At 39.0% G+C, this 19,021-nt stretch overlaps 2 protein-coding genes across 2 annotated transcripts in view; one reads left to right on the top strand and one right to left on the bottom strand.

Moving 5' to 3' along the window:
* The window catches only part of AMPD3 (adenosine monophosphate deaminase 3), a 28,185-nt gene extending 23,300 nt beyond the window's left edge, over positions 1 to 4,885 (top strand). The window contains exons 14-15 of the mRNA XM_026850854.1: positions 262 to 372; positions 1,268 to 4,885. Coding sequence (XP_026706655.1) covers positions 262 to 372; positions 1,268 to 1,444 — 288 coding nt within the window. The 3' untranslated portion in view covers positions 1,445 to 4,885. The remainder of the gene's footprint in view (positions 1 to 261; positions 373 to 1,267) is intronic.
* Positions 4,886 to 7,450: 2,565 nt separating this feature from the next.
* RNF141 (ring finger protein 141) lies at positions 7,451 to 18,945 on the bottom strand. Its single transcript, XM_026850723.1, has 5 exons — positions 17,605 to 18,945; positions 16,052 to 16,160; positions 14,881 to 15,062; positions 11,614 to 11,721; positions 7,451 to 10,203 (listed from the first exon to the last, which is right to left on the bottom strand). Exons 1-5 carry the CDS (start codon positions 17,787 to 17,789, stop codon positions 10,053 to 10,055), a joined length of 735 nt encoding a protein of 244 aa, XP_026706524.1. The 5' UTR covers positions 17,790 to 18,945; the 3' UTR covers positions 7,451 to 10,052.
* Between the last annotated feature and the right edge of the window lie 76 nt (positions 18,946 to 19,021).

Here is a 19,021-nt window from a genome sequence, read left to right on the forward strand (position 1 = left end):
TCTCAGCATCTGGACTGCAGGCTGCAGTTTCTGAGACTTAAGATAACTGGATACCCAGTGCCTATTAATTGTTTAACAGTCACCCTTGAGAAATTTGAAATAAACAATTCTGTTCATTACTAATTGTGATTAAAGTCTTAAACCTCTAATTTTTCACAGCTATCTAAAGAGCATGTATAAATTCCTTAATTAGTAATGAGTACATATTCCATTTACATTGTATTTACATATAATTTAATATTAAACATTTTGGTGATACAGGAAGCTCTCATGGAGGAATATGCTATTGCAGCCCAGGTGTGGAAACTAAGTACCTGTGATTTGTGTGAAATAGCAAGAAACAGCGTGCTGCAGAGTGGATTGTCAGACAAGGTAATTGTGGCTGAAAAAATCTCTTTTGTGAATATTAGGGCAGGCAGGAACTGAGAAGTCAGAAGTCTGACAGTTGAGCAGTAGGTGCTTATGTGATGTATTTGTGTACACCCCTATCCTTTTTTAGAGGAACATTTGCAAACTATCTGCTATGCAGTCTTACATTAAAGTACTAATGTTACATTTTTTTCTCATTAGCTTTGTTTTGGAATTCCCAAAACATGCAGAGACCAGGTGGCTGTTTATACTCAGTTTTGTCTCCAGCCCTAAACCTTTAATTATTTGAGTGAGATCCCTTTGCCTTGCACTGATGTCTTGCACTGAGTAAAAACAAACTACCTATCATAAGCAAGACATAGTTTTGCCTGGAAGGGAATACTACAGAAAATATTCTGTTGTGGAGAGGTCAGATTAAATTCCCTTTTGGCTTTAAAATTCTACACATCCATGACTTTCTCTAGGACTTACTTTAGAGCATCTTTTCTTCTGTGTCACTTTCAAACATTCTTAAGGAGCTGGTATGTGAAGGGGCTTGACAAATGTATTCTCTTGTTTCTGCCTATGTTCTCTAATGATAATTACTAATTTTCCTCTTGTATAACATTTAACAAAAGAAACATAAGCCTCTTTCTGACCTCTCAGATCAGATGTGAAGATGGAACAGTAGCAGAAAGAGTTTTAGCAAGCCAGACTTAACACACTGCTGAGGAATTAAGTTATAAACTTTGGCCTTAAAATCTCCAAAACAGGTTAAGAGGTAGAGTTCAGTGGCCAGCTGGCTGAAGCTGCTCTTTTCACTTGCACTGGAGTCATTCAACTAAGAAATACTCAGATATACAATAAATCAAAGCAGTCGAACTGACTTCTTCCTTTTTACATTTAATCCTGTTCACAGGAAAAGCAGAAATTCTTAGGGGTGAATTACTGTAAAGAAGGGCCTGAGGGAAATGACATTCGAAAGACAAACGTTGCCCAGATCCGGATGGCCTTCAGGTACGAGACACTGTGCAATGAACTTAGTTTCCTGTCTGATGCTATGAGAACAGAAGAGATTTCTACTCTGTCGAAGTAGTTACAAACTCAGAGAAACCAGAACATTTCACTCCTAAGCAGGGTAAGATGGTAATTAACACTGAATCATCTGTTTTGATGCTACCAAGACGTAACTGAACAGAACAGCGAAAACCAGAGTACCTATGGAAGGTAAACAGCATTTGCTGTTATCTTTTACTGCGTTATTCTCATTGCAAAAATTTCAGTTTCTGCAAACATCAGACTTTGTAAGATTGCTGTAAATATTAACTGCTCAGAATCATGTCATGTTTGTCTCATACTGTCTTAACTGTGCACTGTACTGTAGCTTGGAAACCAACAGAGCCTATCTAGTGCATCTGGGAGCGCACCTTGAGCTCCTGCAGGTGTCCTGTGGGGCTCAGTAGCCTCATGGCGTTCAGCACCTGTATGTTTAACTCTTCATTCATTAGCAGTTTCTATGGAGTGCATAATTTTGAGGCTACCTTTTCATGCTGGAAGGTGTTCAGACAGTTTTTATCTTAATGTTTCAGCAGTTATATGGGAAAAAAAGAAAAAGGAAAATCTGGTAGTCTTGTTTAATAGCTAATGAATTGCTTCCTGTTGTCACGTAGGGTGTCTGTGAAGAACAGCAGATTAATACCTTTTAATCTAGTAAGTAGAAAACATGGTGTCACAATCATCACTATTGTACATTTTAATAATGAGTCTAATTATATCATGAAAACTTTGCCTTGAAAGTTGAGAACACTTTTTTTATTGCTTTGTAAGGAGAATACATGGATATGCCAGTTGAAATTACTTGGAAATTTATGCAGATAATTTTGGTTGCATATAAAGAGAAATTTTTTACTTGAACAAAGGACGTGTTCTTATAAATCAGTGGTAGAAACTCCAGACCTGGGTTCTGGTCCTACTTCTGACATCTTTTTACATGTTTGTGTTAGTTTGTATTTTAGTCAGTTAGCATTGAATGAGAAGTCTATTTATACAGAAGCTAACCCACTTGAAATATGTCATTTCAAATCATGTTATGTTAAACTTTTTTTATGACGGAGTGGCTAGTAAAATACAGCCACTAGAATATTTATAACGTTCAGTCTTTTTTCTATTTGATCATCCTTCTTAAGACATGGTTCTTACTACTCGTTCCGAAAGGTTTAAAGGTAATAACATGGTAGCATCTGTCTGACTCAAGTCCAGGGGCAGCAGAGGATGTTGATGCCTCTAAGCCCACATTACACTAGCTCACTGGAAGGCCTGCAGGCCCTAAGCCTGTGGTTAGAGACCTGGGTATCTAAGACAATACAGAGGGAGCTTAGGCATCCTAGAACAGTGATTCAGAATTAATGCAGAAAAAGGAAATAATGAATACTAGCCAATCAAGCCTCACTAGGCCTAGAACCCTGCCCATTTTACTACATCAGTTGTCTTGGGCTACTTGTATTTCATAGGCCAGACCCTTCTCCTGGGGCTTGGGCACCTACATCCTTCAAGAACTGATCAGGTCTCACTTTCCCTTGGAAATGCAGCCAGAAGTAGCAGCTGTGACATCAGCAGTCCCAAACAACTCGCTGATGGCACAGATGTATACGTGCATTGAAGACACAGGCTCCCTCCTCAGGCTGGGGCAGGTCAGTACCTGCAAGGCTGGTTTTTTAATGTACCTGCTGTCCTGAATGCTGATTGCAGGGAAATGGCACCAAAGTAGGGGAAGGAGGAATTCCCTATCGCCTCCTACAGCTGTGCAGCCCTCCAAGAGCCCCCTAAGAGAGGTTAAGGCTAAAGCCCCTTAGGAAGCAGCCTGGGAGTGGGGCTGTCCCGAGGGAGCCCGGCAGAGGGGCAGAGCTGTGGCTGTGCCGCTGCCGGGAGCTGCCCTGACTGCAGACGTTCTGCACCAAAACAGGGTGCTGGGTGCTGCAGAGAGGTGCTGGGGGAACTGACCCTGGCTCCTCCGCGCCCCAGCCTAACGTCTGCAGTGTTCAGCAAGTGCCAGATACTGCATTCCTTGTGCAGCCAAAACCCCCGTGAAACCATGCTACGCTGCGCAGTTGTAGAACATTGTCCAGAGTTCTTAGTCAGCCTGTTGGCCTCACTGTTAGAAACTTTAGCAGCTCATGTTACCAGGATTGGTGAGTGTAATGTTCTTAGGATGAAGTCTGAAAACAGTGGTTCAAATATTTTAGCTGCATAAAATGCAGACATCTTGTTTTCATTAGTACAGCTTACTAATAAATTATTATCAATATAACATTATTTACCTGAGAAAAGCATCTGTGTCTAGGCTGAATAGGCAACATGCTTGAAGAACTGAAACTCTGTATTTTCATCTGATAAACACAGCTTTACTTGGGATTGTTTCACCTGGAGATCGCTATTAATGCTGCTTTTGTTGTTACTTAGATTTCTTACTTAGTTTTCTTAATACTATAGCAAATTAATGTATGTTTAATACCTTTCCAGCTTTCCTTACCTCAAACATATCAGGTTCTAATATGTCTGTAGCTCTTATTAAAGAAAAAACCAAAACTGGATTTGAATATTCAGTTAATAGACAGTAATTGAGATTATTGACAAGAGTGGCAGTAACACACAAGTGGCCATGACCACAGGTTCTGCTTTCTGTGACTTCCTTGTGTGCTGCTTTTAAGGATAAATTGAACCAACAGTGTTATATTTAGGGGAAAAAAAGACATTATTTCAAGCTTCCACTACTCCATCTCTTTTGGTCATCTTTTAATTAGGCAGAAGCTACTGATTCTCAAGTTCAGTTCTTAAATTTCACATTTTTTTTTAAGTTTCACTTCTCTAATGTATGGCTGTTGGAGACAACCTTACAGTCGTAGGGTCTGTGTGTAACGAAGTGTTACTGATACCTGGATTACTGTTGTACACATTTACTCACATTTAAGACAGGTCAGTTGCTTCGTGCAACAGGGTTGAGACCAAACCTGGTTACACCACAGCTTGTGTTTTACTCAAACGGGGACTAGAAGCACATCACTGCTGGTGTTTCTTCAGAAGGGGAGAACGTCCTCTTTTTGCATCATTTCATTGGTGTTAAGGTTCAAACATTATTCAAGACTTCTTTAAATCTGTTAGCTCAGAGCATTTTATACTTTCACCTAAAATGATTAATGATGGTTATTTGATGTTTACAACAAATCTATCTGAACAATTTCTAATGATACTCTTCTATTCTGTTACGTTACTTTAGCATTTGCTCTGCCCCTGGGTAATACCATTTTTTTTTCCCTCACTCAAGAGTTACTTTATCTTCTCATTATCTTTGTTCTTTACTTGTGGCTAAGTCTTTCTGTTCTATTTGCCTAGTTAAAATCTAAGTCTGAAAAAGGTGGTGGGGGGGGAGGGATATCTGTAAAAACTGCTTTTTCTTTCTGTGCCTGGGAACAATTATTATCTTTTGCCTCTTGTGGAAGCATTAAACATTACACAAATAAATAAATTATGAAAGATTATGGTTAGGGTTTTTGTCTGTGTGTGCCTCAAACTGTAGTTTCTCAAAATCTCTACCTTTAAGTAGAAGTAAAAGCCTACGCACATGAACTGTTAGCAGTGCAGAAGACTAAACCAAAATGAAAGACTACCACAGCATAAAAATTGAAAAAAACCCCAGTGCAGAAGATAGAGAATAAGCTCTATTTAGGAGCTGACCTAAAGTAATTCAGTGTTAATGAAAACCAGCTGTTCTGATGTGTGCCAGCAGGAGGCCTGGCATTATGTCCTGAAGTGTAAGTGTCTTGCAGGGCTGACCCCCAGCCTCCTGGGGCCCCTGCTCATCCAAACTGGGCACCAGGGCTAAGAGTGCAACACCTCTGCCTCAGCCTGGAGCCTCATCTTGGTACTAAACTGAGAGTCAAAACACCTCCACTGGGGAGCAGGAAAGCAGTTTCACAGTTGAAACTACTTAAGCAGTACACAGAACACTTGATCTGACAAAAAGACCACAAAATATTAACAAATTGAAATAAATAGTTAATATCAACATGGACATTCTGCTAGAGTCAAAGTGACTTCTAAGGAAAAAACACAAATCAGTAAGAAATGTAATAAAAGATTTTTAGATGAAGATTAAAATGTGTCTTTCTGTACACAAGAGTACAGACTTACCTGTCACTGAAGAATGTATTTCTCTCCCGTACCTCTCAGAGCCCTAAATATCCATATTAAACAGAGAGAGAACAGTGTATATCTAATAGCGAGACACCAACAGTGCTCCGTCATTAATCATTAACCATGATTAAGGGGTACCATCTCACATAAACAATTGTTGGCAGGTCTGTTAAAGTGGGTTTGAATCACATAGCATGGAAGCAGAGACTTGTACCAAAACCCTACCTCGTTCCACATACAATCAAATTCCAGAAGGGCAGGTTAAACTTAATTCATAAAAATACCTTGTATTTTTAAGTAACACTTTGAACCAAAGAGCCCTCATTTAATTACCTGTGGGATAGTATTCCTCAGTCCACCAGTCACACTGGGCAAAGTTCCAAACTGATAGATAATTTTTATTTCAGGCCTACAAAACCCATGCCCAGTGTTTAATATTTCAAGCCCCATAGTCAGGTTAGGGAGGGAAGCAATCCCCTGCTAACGAAGGACAGCTCAGCTACGAAAGCAGACGGTGTTGTCAGATCCCCCCTGGACACACCATTCAGTGGAAGAGGGCGAGCTCACAGCAAACCCCTTACCTGCCGATCACACGCTGCCCTGGCGGCAAGAGCACTGTCCCACTCGCAGCACTTCCAGCCACACGCAGCAACAGAAGGCGGCTCGGCTTCAGAGCAAGCTGCTGTATGATAAATTCTGGACCTTAGAACCAAACATCAAAGACACACAAGAAAGCAGAATTCCATTCACCCATTTTAAGATGAGGATAAAACCTTGTGTTACCTTCAAGAATGGTTTAACACCAGAAAAACAAAATAATTCATTACTGTAATATTAGTCACAGTATAATTACTTTCATTACAGAGCATGTGTATTTAGTGGATACAAAATGGAAGAATTTTATCTGTATGCAGTGTCAAGAATTAAGGCCGGAGAGGTTAACATACAGCTCCCACTTACAGCGAGCATCCTTAAGGCTCCCTGAGGAGGCTGCTGTTCCAGGATTCAGCAGGACACAAAGCACAGACAACCACAGCCAAGAGGTTCCTTCTAAAAATAATGCATTTGGCACACAGCTACACAGGGCTGGAATTTAACAGTTCAGGTCAAACCTGTAGCACAGAGAGCTCACTGGCGGCCTTGTTTTCAGAACTGGAATGAGTATGGATTAGAAAACCTTTATAATTATATATGGAATTCTCTTTAAAGGAAAGCTAAGTTAAACATGCCGTTTCCCACTAAAAAAAGAAACACTTTGCATTAATATGGTGTCAGAACTTGAAACCTAGTAAATACTGACATTTGTTAACTCCACGATTACACTTAGCCCCCTGTGTCTGACAACTGGTAAGTTTTCCAACTTTCATTCCCTGATCTGTTAATGAGTTCCTCTCCCATTTCTCACCTGTTTTCAAAAGATCCGAACAGATAAACCAAGTAACTAGACAGAGGAAACACCTACATTAATTATGTATTTCAGTGCTTACTGAAAACCAGGAAGAATCTGAGAAGGAATACTCCAACCCTTAGCATTCTTAAGCTTTAAAGTACTGTCAGAAATGCAATGAAATAACTTGGGGAAAAAGTAAATAACACTTCTCTGAGATAAAAAAAATCCCCAAACATGCTCTTCAATACTGTCCTCCTAAGAAGTTGTTTAATTTTTCCCATCACTGCATAACGTCCCAATGTATTTGTTTTGACAAAAAAAAAAAAAAAATCCAAACCAGAAGAATCAGAGTGAGTCTTTTTTTGCAGAGCTGCATTTAAGATACCTCGTTAACATCACACTGCAAAGTTGAAGAGACATCTGACTCATCATGGTGTACTTTTAACCACACCACCTGTACAACGGCATTGTGTTCAAATTAAAATCCAGTTTCCAGAGTTTTGTGGTATTAAAGCCAAGACATTTCTTCCAAAGTAACTTTATTGCACAATTCATACACAAAGTTTAATATGCTGGAATGTCCTTAGCTATTAATACAATCTATAAGGTTTAAGTCACAACTTCACATTAAACCTGTAAGAAATCTTCACCGAACACAAAGTTTAGTTCTTCTAATGCCCCCTGCCAACAACTATTCACAGTAATTCACATGTTCAAGGTCTAGCTTCTGGACCCATTGCCCTGTCCCTGCCAATGGGATTCCTTTTCCAAAATGTTTTGCTAAATGTAGCACTTCAGCCTAGGTAGTACCAACCAGTACCAAATCACTAGTTTTTCAGTGTTAGTGTACCTATTATCCCATATAACACCCAGTACATGTATTTTACAAGGCACACATTACAGTACCTATATCACAGCAGTATGAATTACAGCAACTTAATTAAAAAAAGCTGTACAGAATACAAAGTTTACTTTTTCACTAAATTTTTGCATTAGTTTATATTGTAATTGCAAGTGTCATTGTGCTGCAATTAACAACCTGTTTGCAAATTACAAAATTACATTTTAAGAAATTCATTTAAGTTCTCAGCAGAAAGGCAACTTAGAAAATCTCAGTTCAGAAGCATCATTCTTGAAACACTTGAAAAATAAAGTTAGCTTGAAGCTTTAATTTAGATGCTCTTTCTGTTCCAGTGATACAAAAAGTTTAAGAAATTCAAAGGTTATTTTAAAGTTCTGAACATGGACTAATGCAAGCTGAAAAAGCAAAAAAAACCCAAACTGGTATGTGATTAGGAATATCTGCAAACATTTTAGTGGAAAACCCCTGACCATTAATAATTTTCAGCCCAAATAACAACTATATGCAACCAAACAGTCCATACATTTTCTGTATAGTATCTCATTGATATCAAAGGATTAACAAAGGGAAAAAAATCAGTTCTAAGCTATATACATTCATAATGGATTTTTCACTAGTTAAATTACAGATTTATACACTAAGCCATATTGGCTTTCAGATGATACCCACAAGAAGGGTACGTTGCTTATCTGTCTTAATGTCTGCGATAAATCTGACAACTGTGCTACACGCCAAGCTCACGTGGGTGCCATATGCTGTGCAGATTCCTCACCAAAGAGAAGGATAATAGAGAAATTCCCAAGATCCGGTCCCCAACATAATTAAAATCTTTTGAAGGCAATCAAGAAAAACTGAAATGTGTGTACCTAGATGTGTGCAGGCCTTTTAGTTCAGAACCTGTCTGTGATAAAAGGCCTTATGGCATCAGCAAATTTTACCAAGTACAGTAATTAAAAATGCACTCTTAGAGTAAGCAAGATTTATGCTGATACCCCCTCAAATGCTACACTTGAGCGTTTCTCACTCAACAGCCTCATGTTAAAAGAGTAGTATTTGTTAATATATACATTTTTTTAAATCATTAATTAATTCTCTACAATAGCAGTTGATTTCCATAACACTCTTTATGCAAAAGGGGATTAAGACGGGTTTCCTAATGATTTTTTTAGTCTGTCTAAAGCCAGCTCTTCAAAAATTTTACTCTGCTAGGCACAGAAAGACACTGCACTCCAGTTACAATATCCCTTTTCCCAAGTTGTCACATGCTCATCTCACTGCAAGCAACATTATTATTAAAGTAGTTCTCCCTGCTACATAAAAGCATATTGCACTTGTAGGTATAAACCACAGCACCCTTACTTAGATTATCAGCTTATAACTCTTAGTCTCTGATTTCATCACTTCAAAAACTCCAGAGAAGCAGATAAAACCACAGCATCAGACTAAACTACACCTTAACTGCTAATTCAAATAAAGTAACTTCCTTCAGGTATGCCTCATGTTTAAAAATTATTCTGGCTGTTCTTGATCAAGAAACTATAAACCATATTTTTTTTTTTAGTATTGTGTATGAAACTGTTAAATGTCTCCAAGCTAGTAAGACTGTGATAAAATCTTGTTAGAAGAATAAAGGGAAGTGCACAAGTACACTTACAGAGCTGCCTACACTCTCCAAAACAGATTTAAAATACTTAATACTAAAATTTGTAACAGATCAGATTGAAATCAGTACCTATGAACACTAAAAGCAGCAATAACTGGCTACTGAAGAACAGGCAGTGGGATATCTTCAAGTTTCAGGAAGTAAAATTTCAAATTAATAACCACTAGTGCTAACGCATCATCTTTATTCACATCTGTCAAGTAACTAAAAGGGAGTGCTTTTAGGGGTAAGAACTGTGAAGTCAGGCCATCAGACATGGTTCATCACCTCTAGCAGTACACTGGGATGTGCCAACAGCAGTTAGCAGTTGTAGTTGTGCTGTTATAAATTGTTTCATCTAGTAGTTGAACTGTTAATTAATATCAAAAGTTGTTAAAATAAACTTTGTTAATGATCTAAGAGTTTACTGAAAATACAGATTAATAATTAAGACTGCACAGACTTACACTGGCTCATACAACCTGTGTTTTAAAAAAGCAGCATAGATTCACAGCAGCCGAGAAGTAAAAGACTGGAAGAATGGCAACGAGAGGTAAAAACAGACGTTTGTGAAAACGAAAGCTTCAAGTGCTTCTCTGTTACCAGCTTGTTGGCCAGTATCAGGGTCTGTGAGGCTGGCCCACCTCATCTACCATGTTAAGTATGTAAGTGGCGATATCATCTTCTGTGGGTGCATCTGAGACCACCCAAGAGTCACCTGCCCCACTCACTTGCCGACGGCAGACAGGACAGCTTCTGTGACGGTCACTCCTGTCAGGAAGCCAGAGAAATTAGTATTTTTCATTGATGGTCAATTCCTGGGCAAAAAAAAGCCAAAAGAGCTCCCAAACAAAGACAAAAAAACCCCAAACACAACAACCCAGTGAGAACTTCCAAGAATGATCAAGTTAACAGGATTAGGCCACCTACATATTTTTGTAAAAGCTTCTTGTGAAGATTGGCCAACAGTTCCGAATGTGGCTCCATTCTCTGAGTGCTGTTTGGAGTCATGTTCCTCATTACCAAGTTTGCTTAGGTTAACTACAATGCATCTAGCTACCTGACCAGAATTGGAAGTGGAAATCTACAGTCTCAATTAATTCTTCCTATCTTTAGATATTCAGTGGAGGTACTTCAGAACCCAGTCCCCGTGAGCTTCCCAGATAAAAAGAAACCCCCTTCCCGGGTCATTCAGGCCACTGAAGTTTAGAACTGGTCCCGTCCCCCTCCACTGACTAACTCGGGGGTCCCAACAAGGACACTTCTGAGGCGGGAGGCTCTGTTCTGTGCTTAGCTTAATAAGAGATGAACCATAAAACTGAGTATCAGAAACAAGAACGGTGTAACTGGAGCTTAGTTAAGAGTTCAGCTGATTCAGTAGCCAAAGTAGAATATAATCTGCTCCCCACCACAGTCACTACACTGTCCTGTATTGCTGATAGATGTTACACTATTTTCCCAGAAAAGAGAGGACTAGTTACACTCCGAGATCCAGCAATTCTTACTACATTTTTCCTTGTGTACCAACTGGTGTATCAGACAGATGCAGAAGCTGAAAAGCTGTTCAGTTTACTACAAAGCTGAACATATACTGTAAGATACATGTTATACATAAATTTGAAGGCGTTGCTATAGAGAAAAAATCTTTTCCTCGAAAAGTCTGATCTATTTAAATGAGTAAACTGTATACTATTTATTTCAAGTGAAATCATAATATATGAAAAAAAATCTGATAGTTATTTCCCAAATAAGTGATAAGATGGTCCAAGTTGCCTTCATATTTGCAGTCTTACAAACTATTTTTTCCTTAAAAAGCTTTTGATGAGATTTTGTGAAGCATAACATGCCAGCATCAGCATGTACCATCTTCTCTAGTTTTTGAGCAAGGATACAATAATTTTACAAGAATAAAAAGAGATAAATTACAAAACAAATGCTGAAAAGCACTTTCATTTCTTTCAAAATTAAATTCTTCATCAGATGTTTACAAATTCTGAAATCCTTTCCTTCTGCTGCAGCCTGATTTGACTCAAGCTTGTTATGTATCATACGTACATGAACTTCCAAATACCTTCAGCCATTAAATTATATGGGAACTAAGGAATCTGTCAGACCAAACCAAAACATGTCAGATAACCAGTACATACTATAAAATAATGAAGATCCTTTAATATGTATTACCATTTATCAATGCATTTCTGGCAGAAACTGTGAGCACACGGCAAGATTAAATCAGCACGGCCATCCATGCAGATGCAACATTCCTCTTCATCTGTCAACTGCTTAACCCTGCAGAAAAGAAGACAGTATTTTCTCCCAGATAACCAATAAGTTTTATACTTGTGCCCTAGTAGTGACTACACTGGTTACTACATTTTTCCTGGGAATTAGTGATGGACATAAAGCAGCACCTGTGCTTATCTGCGAGGAACAGGTAATTTTGTGACCGGACTAGACACATCATCCCGGCCTGTGTCAGCAGGCACAGCCTCCAGCTACCAACAAACTGCAGTAAATAAACTAAGTTAGAATATCCATTTACTTGTGTCATGTGGTACTTTTGGTGTTGCAAAGGGTTATGCAAATCCTTTTTCATGCTGACAAGGAAGTGTGATAAGCTGTAGCTGTTCCATACCACACGACTGGGCAGAACAGAAACACTGCTGACAATAAAGGCAAGAGGAGAATCCGCCTGCCTTCCCCACAGTGGCAGGCTGAGCTATTTCATAATGAACTTTGTCAAATTCCTGTGTACTGGCTCACATCCTACATAAAAACATGCATGCTGAGAGGATCACTTCTAGAATGCGTGTTCACTTTCACATGCCATCAAAATGCCAAGAGCTAAACTGCCCATCCGATTGAAAAGGCTGGGTTTAGCTTGCAATACATTCCTCACGATTCTTCCCCCACATCAGGACTCTCTCAGTTGACTGTTACCACAGCTTTTCCAGATAAGTGTCTAGGTGTTCGTCTGTGTGTAAGTTTAAAAACTAGATCACTCCTCAGGACAGACATTTTCATTTTCTCTGTCTTCATTCTTTTTCCCCAAATAATAGATATCTGTATCTAAAGTTCCTAACGGTAGTAACTCAAATACCTGCATTATCAAGACTTCTCAAGTGCGAAAAGATGCAGAGAATCCTCAGCTTTCACTGACCTAACTAGACATGTAAAGTTCCCTAATTTATAGTCATGGCTCACTTCCAAGACAGCTAAGTACATGTTCTGAAATTTTTCGGTTTTCCAAAAATCCTGATTTGGGGATCCCTGTGTGACCTGGGGCAGAGGTGGCATTCCAGAAGGAATGGCATTTCGGGAGAGACAGCCCACCCCAACGGCTACTCACCAGACTGCTTTTGCTGAGCTATCTTGGGAGCTTCTCAAACACAGACTAATTTTTTAACTGTACAGATTAGCCAGCTAATGGACAGCAATTAACAAAACAAACCCAACTTTTGTCTTATTCTTCAGTAGGTTTCCTTTTCAATTAGCTTTCTGAGAAGTTAGAAGGCTAGGAGATTTTTTTTTTTTTTCAGAATTACAGATGGTGATTCGCAAACTGTGAGGACAAGTTTCCAAAAAACCTGGCTTTTGATTAGCTCACTATGTGCTTTGGACTTGCCCCCTTTTCATTTTCCTCTCCCATGGAACTCCAACCTTTGAAAACACTTCAGTTTTTGAGATTTGCTCACACAAGCAATTATACTTAAAAAGGATGCCCTACTTATAAAGTTTCTGGAACCTAAGGTTTAGCCATTGGACTAAGTTCCTGAAGAAATGGTAAAATGGAAGAGTAACAAACTAAGGAAATGGCTGTCTCTTCATTATCAGAAAGCACAAACAACTTATGGATATTTTGGAATGCACTGAACAGGAAGTGGATGAACTAGAGAAATGGGGTATTATTCCAGTGGAAGAAGTTAAGATAAGAAGAAGAATGAAACAGATAATATTTGCTATTTTTGGACAGTGACAGCTAGCTCTTGCAGAGCTGAAAAATGTCTAACGGTTAGAAGAATTTAGGCAAATGGGAGGATATAACAGAAGAACAGAAGATTTCCTTGGTGTAAAATACTTGAAGGTGCTTCAGCCTGTGTTTTCCTTAATGACTTGAGAACGTTGGATAAGATACAAGCTCACTAAATTTCAGCATCTTAGAAAAAAATACTCTTTTGTTGCTATTTGTCACTACTACTACCTCAAGCAACGAACTTTACAAACACAAAGGATCCTCATCATCCCCATCTCAAAGTCTGAAAATTGAAAAAGAAACTCTCCTAGGAAACCTTACATCAACTCACTGACTTCAGCAATAGATGAAGCTGCTTTGCAGAAGCCCCTGCGTTTGTTTGGTTTGGTTGGTGGAGGTAAAAGGCCATTTCCAGGTATACGTGTGTTCTAGTATAACCATGTATTCTTGGAGAAAGAGCAGGAAAATACACTTTCCCAAACATGCCTTGGTACTGAATTCTAGCATTTCAAAAACTCAGTACAGCCAGCAATTTGACATTATTTGTTCCCCCCCCCAAACAGGAAATTAAATGAAAAAAACACATTCTGCAATCTACTGACTTAGAAAAAACAGTGGGCTCTATATGTAAAATGACCACACAGCCAACCCCCTTCTCTTTCTCACAGCTGGAGAGACTGAAGTTAACTGAAGACAGTTAACTACCTCAGCAACTTGTTTTGTTAAAATACCTGCCTACCAGCTCTTCGCTGGCTGATACAGAGAACAATACCACTTTTTCTTATAAAACCTATCTCTGCCTCACTAAAACTGAGTTGGAATTCCAAACTAATTCAGAGAGTTAAAAGTAAGGAATTATTGGTCACAACATTTCCACACAGGGAAAGGATGACAAGCTTCTTGCTGTTAGATTCAGTTTGAACTGAAGTTATTGCAGGTGTTGACCTCAGACTTTTGTTTTTCCTCTAGTTAACAAAGCAGGATGTCAACAGGTGTGAGACAGTTCACATTTTTCCAGTCTTACAAGTTAAATTATTACTAAAATTGATGAGCTTCTAGTGGCAACAGATGGGAACTTTCACATGCCAAAATGTAAAAGAGGAAGAGAAAGTTTAAGTGGAACAATAACAAAATCTGTTTAAACAAACACTGTCAAACCCCCTAGATTTGTAGCTGCAGCTGATTCCATTTCCTCCCGTTTCCTTATTCAGGAGATTCAACATATACCTTTATATAGATTATATTAGAACTGATTATGATTTTATATTAGAACTGATCAGTGAAACAACTGCTCTGAAGCTAAGGTATGGTAGCACCAAGAGAATTAGAGCTCTTCATGTCTGTGATGATACAAAGTCTGCATTGCCAAGAGCATGCAGTTTTGATCATCACCAGTTTGTAATTCAGGTTTTACACACAACTTCCAAAGTACTTATGTTGGAACTGTGGTCAGAAGCTAGAATGTATCAAAGTACCTTCCCATCCACAGGCTGGCCTGACAGGATGACACAGTCGTCAAATTCTCAGCACCTTCTTCAGAAGTACCACTCTGTGCAAGAACTCCTGCTGCTTGACCGGTGATGTCTTTATAAAGTTGAATGAACTGATACAAGTTCAAGATTCTGGAAGTTTCCACGATGCCACTTGTTTTATTTATCTTAAGATATAAGAATTGTTTACCATTACAAATCAGATCTTTATTTGACATTGCTCAAAATTCTTTTACTGCACTGCGATTCTCATGGCAGTGTGGCATTCAGCCACCTTCCCAAGTGTCCATCACTACGTCAGCAAATTGCAGCCTCCTTCAGTAAGAGTTAGGACCTGCAAACACAGCTGTTTCATCACGACGAGTACATTTTTAGGGCAAGACAATTACCATCACTACTCAAATGAATTGTGAGTAGGGTCCTGATGCCTAAAAAATGGGCTAAACTTAGAACAAAGAACAGAAAAAATAGTCATTTCGTATTTGAACCTAAAGCAGCCTACAATGATGGCTGCCTTAATGAAAACTTAGAGCAAACAGAAAATTACTAACTGTTAGTTTCAAACAAAGTCTGACAGTTGGCTTGGGTGAAGCTGCCTGTTAAAGTTGCTCAGAAAATTCAGGACTGTTTAAGGCTGTTACTTGAGAGGATACAGAGAGGAAAAACCTCCTGATTAGGAAGAGAAAACTTACTAAGTTCTGTCACGGTCTTCAAACTGAGTTAAACATTTAACTTTTACATTGGTTTTCTAAGGAGACAGGATACATACGGTTACACCAGCTCAACTAATACTGCTTGGAATTGCGGACTAACTTTGACTACTACCAATCTATATAGTCCTGCTTGTTGTACTATTTGATTACCATGACTCGACCTCACAAATCATCTGAATTCATAACTAATGGGCTGTAAGCACTCCACTGGAAGAGATCTTTCCTTTAAACTTAATTATGAAAATGTTTTTGTTAACCTGCTTTTTGCAGAAACGTAGAATTTAGATGTCATTTGTCTCATATAGTATCCATGAATACATCATCTGTATCAAAATATATACTTAAAGTATTTGTAGCAAGTGTTGGATTTTACCAGTAAAAGTGACAATCCTCAAATATCTGTACACAAAACCCCATCAAATCAAAAATTTCAACAATCTTACTTTAGTACATATTATCCGAACGACCACCTTCCAGAAAGCAGAAGAATCAGAACCAGGCTGCACTTCAAATAACAAATGTTTGTCTTGTCCAGAAGCCAATTTTGCAGTACTGGAAAAAAGAAACACAGTTTTACACCACGTGGTAGACATGCAAGGATCAGCAACCTCAGCCACTGTGGTATTATTTATTGTTCACCTATGTACTCTTCAGTCTTAAAGAGATTTTATCAATACTGCCTAGAGACATGAAATGATGACCTTCTTAGTATGTCATTAAGTATAAAATACACAGTCCATTTCACTTTAAATTGCAAGTAAATTTCAGAAAATGATGTGCAAGTCTTTTGATCCAGTATCAGCAAGAAAGTGTCCTTTATAGGCATTTTAATTTATATATAATTTCACTGTTTGTTGCAGCACTCATACAGTCTTGTGGTCCAATCTAAAGAGGCTGTTTCCTTACCACATAGGTAAGAAAAGCACACAAGTACCAACACATGCTGCTGAGGTGTGTTTTTGCTGATATATATTAATAATGAAGCAGTCAGGGGAAAGCTTCGGGTGACCCTGAGATTTTTGTATATTGTTTTTAATGGAACACAGACACAAAGGTCTCTTCTGTAAGAATTAAAACAATGTTACATTCAGGTTGAACTGTAAAAAAAAATTTTAAAAGCCTTGAATAACAATGATATTTTGGAGTTAAATATACTGCGTTATGCTCAGATTCTCAGGCAAAACATAAAGTGATGTTCTTCAAAATCTATTTCCGTGTCTACCCAAAGACAGTTACCTGTTCTTGATGGTCACTCCACAGGACAATTTCTAAACTGAATACAAATTAACATTAAACACCAAAGGCTACCAGAAGTCACATGCTACAAAGCCCCTTTTCAGCGTGTACATTTCCATTTCATATCATTTTATACCACAAATACTGGGTAAAAATGACAATTCTGCTTTTTTGCTCATTTCTTTTTACCATCAATGTATCAGTCAAACAAAAGGCAGGTTATAAAAAATCGTAATTACTTATGCAGCCTTTTGTTTGGGATTATCTTGGTCCCTGGTGTCAGACAGTAAGGCCCCTCTCTAATGAGGGGCAGCACTGCCCGCCCACAGAGGCAGGAGAGATGGTCCCAGACAGTTGTGTGGAGGTGCTGCGCTGTCTCTGCAGGGCTCCCAGGGCTACTTCCTCCCAAAAGCGATGGGGAGAGGCAGCAGCACCGCATCTCCAGGTGGCTGGTGGAGGCGACAACAGCGAGGGAGACACTTGAGGCTAACAAAGAGATACTGCTAAAAGTCTACCTCTTGTGAACTTCTACGAGAGAAGCAACACTTGCTGGAAGAAGAGTATTAGAGAAAAGCAAATTTAAGGAGGAGAACTGGCTTTGGTTTTGCAGTGTAATTACAACCATTGTAGCAACTTTAAGAACTGAAGGAAACATTTCAAAACTGGATGGTCAGTTCTGGCTTGGCCAGCACAGGAGGCTACATTGCATACAAGGTCTCTGCAAAACATGAAAAAAAGAACAAAACAAAATAAGGCTTACACATCGTTAAGTTCAGCTACTCTTCCCAGAAACTCTTCATAGGTTAGGAAACCACTCTCTTGAACCAAAGAGGCATGCTTTGCTACTTTTTCTGGCAACTTGTTAATTACAGTTTGTGTGTGGTTTGAAATCTGTTGACCCATAGTGAAGCTCTTCACCTCAGTTCCGTAGAAAGAAGTTCTCATTCACTTGTAGAGTCTCTGATAAAAATATTTTAGAGTTACATTTGTGTGTTTTATTAATGCCTACTCCCTCATTTTCTTTTAGTGGAAGGGTTTAGCTACCCATTAACTAGTCTAATGATTCTACACTAACTCAACTTGAACAGTCAAATCAGAAAGAAAGCAGAACAACACTTCGAAGAGACTGGAATATGGCACTAACAACTTAAGAAAAATGTATTCTTCTGTTTACAGCAATATTTATATTAAGTAATTTTTTCATGCAGGATTTTTCACCACCTCCTACACACACTCATAAATATGTCCAATGGGAAGGAAAATCTTAAGTCAACAATGGTAATTTAGACAATCTTTGTTTTTCCTAAATATTTGTGCACACAGAAGTCAGAAGGTCTGCAAATAGCACATCACCGTGTATACACAGACACATCAGGCATCAGCTTTCTTACATCAGAGTGACACTGGCAGATCAAAAGAACTCTTAGAGCACCCTTAAACTGGTAAGCCAAGGAATCCACATCAGTATAAACCCCTCTAGAAATCTCCCTATCTGCACAAAAGGCTCAGCTTTAGGATGTATTACAGAACTGACTTGCTCAAACCTCTCTAAGGATCTACCCTATGCCTTCTGATTTTGAGTCTTTATTAACTTCTCCCCTTGATCCCTCTCACTTGACATTCCCCCAGAACTTCTCTTTGATCTTTTGTCTTGAAATACCAGAGGCATGCAAATTATTTTTGTCACTTGCAATGCAAACCAGTAGTTTCACACCCTTGTAAGACTTCTAAAGACAGACGTCTGCAACAGCAAGCTAATTGTGGAATATCAACCTTCAGTATGGAGCGATCTGATACCAGGTGCATGACAAGCACCTTGTGAGAGACATCACAGAAAACCAGAACTTCATCCTGCACGTACAGACAGCTGCACTTGGGCGTGAAACTCTCCAGGAACATGGCTTACAGCTGCCAAAATCTTGCCACGGTGTAAGAAAAACACAGCACACAAAGTGAGTTTGTATCAGAGCATTCTATGAGTTGTTCTGGTATTTCACACAAGAGAATGTACTTCCAATTTAACGTTCGCATTGTGGCCGGTTTCTGTTCCCCGACAGATGTGCTCCCACTCAGGGCACTTCTCTCCTTCCAGGGCCCCCCCAGCCACCTCCTCTTCGCTGCCCAGCCCTGGCGGCTGCCGGGCCGCCACCCGGCGGGCACACCGGCCCTCAGCCTCT

Source organism: Athene cunicularia, assembly GCF_003259725.1.
Source record: "Athene cunicularia isolate RWA chromosome 5 unlocalized genomic scaffold, athCun1 chr5_part3, whole genome shotgun sequence".
In the NCBI taxonomy this organism is placed as follows: domain Eukaryota; kingdom Metazoa; phylum Chordata; class Aves; order Strigiformes; family Strigidae; genus Athene; species Athene cunicularia.

Bases quoted from the DNA above. Each gene is read 5' to 3' on its own strand.
- RNF141 (XM_026850723.1), bottom strand. From the start codon at position 17,789: ATGAGAACTTCTTTCTACGGAACTGAGGTGAAGAGCTTCACTATGGGT. The intron at 16,161-17,604 runs GTAAGCCTTATT...TCTTTTTTCCAG, and splicing joins GTAGCTGAACTTAACGATGT to TACTGCAAAATTGGCTTCTG. The intron at 15,063-16,051 runs GTAAGATTGTTG...TTATATCTTAAG, and splicing joins TTCGGATAATATGTACTAAA to ATAAATAAAACAAGTGGCAT.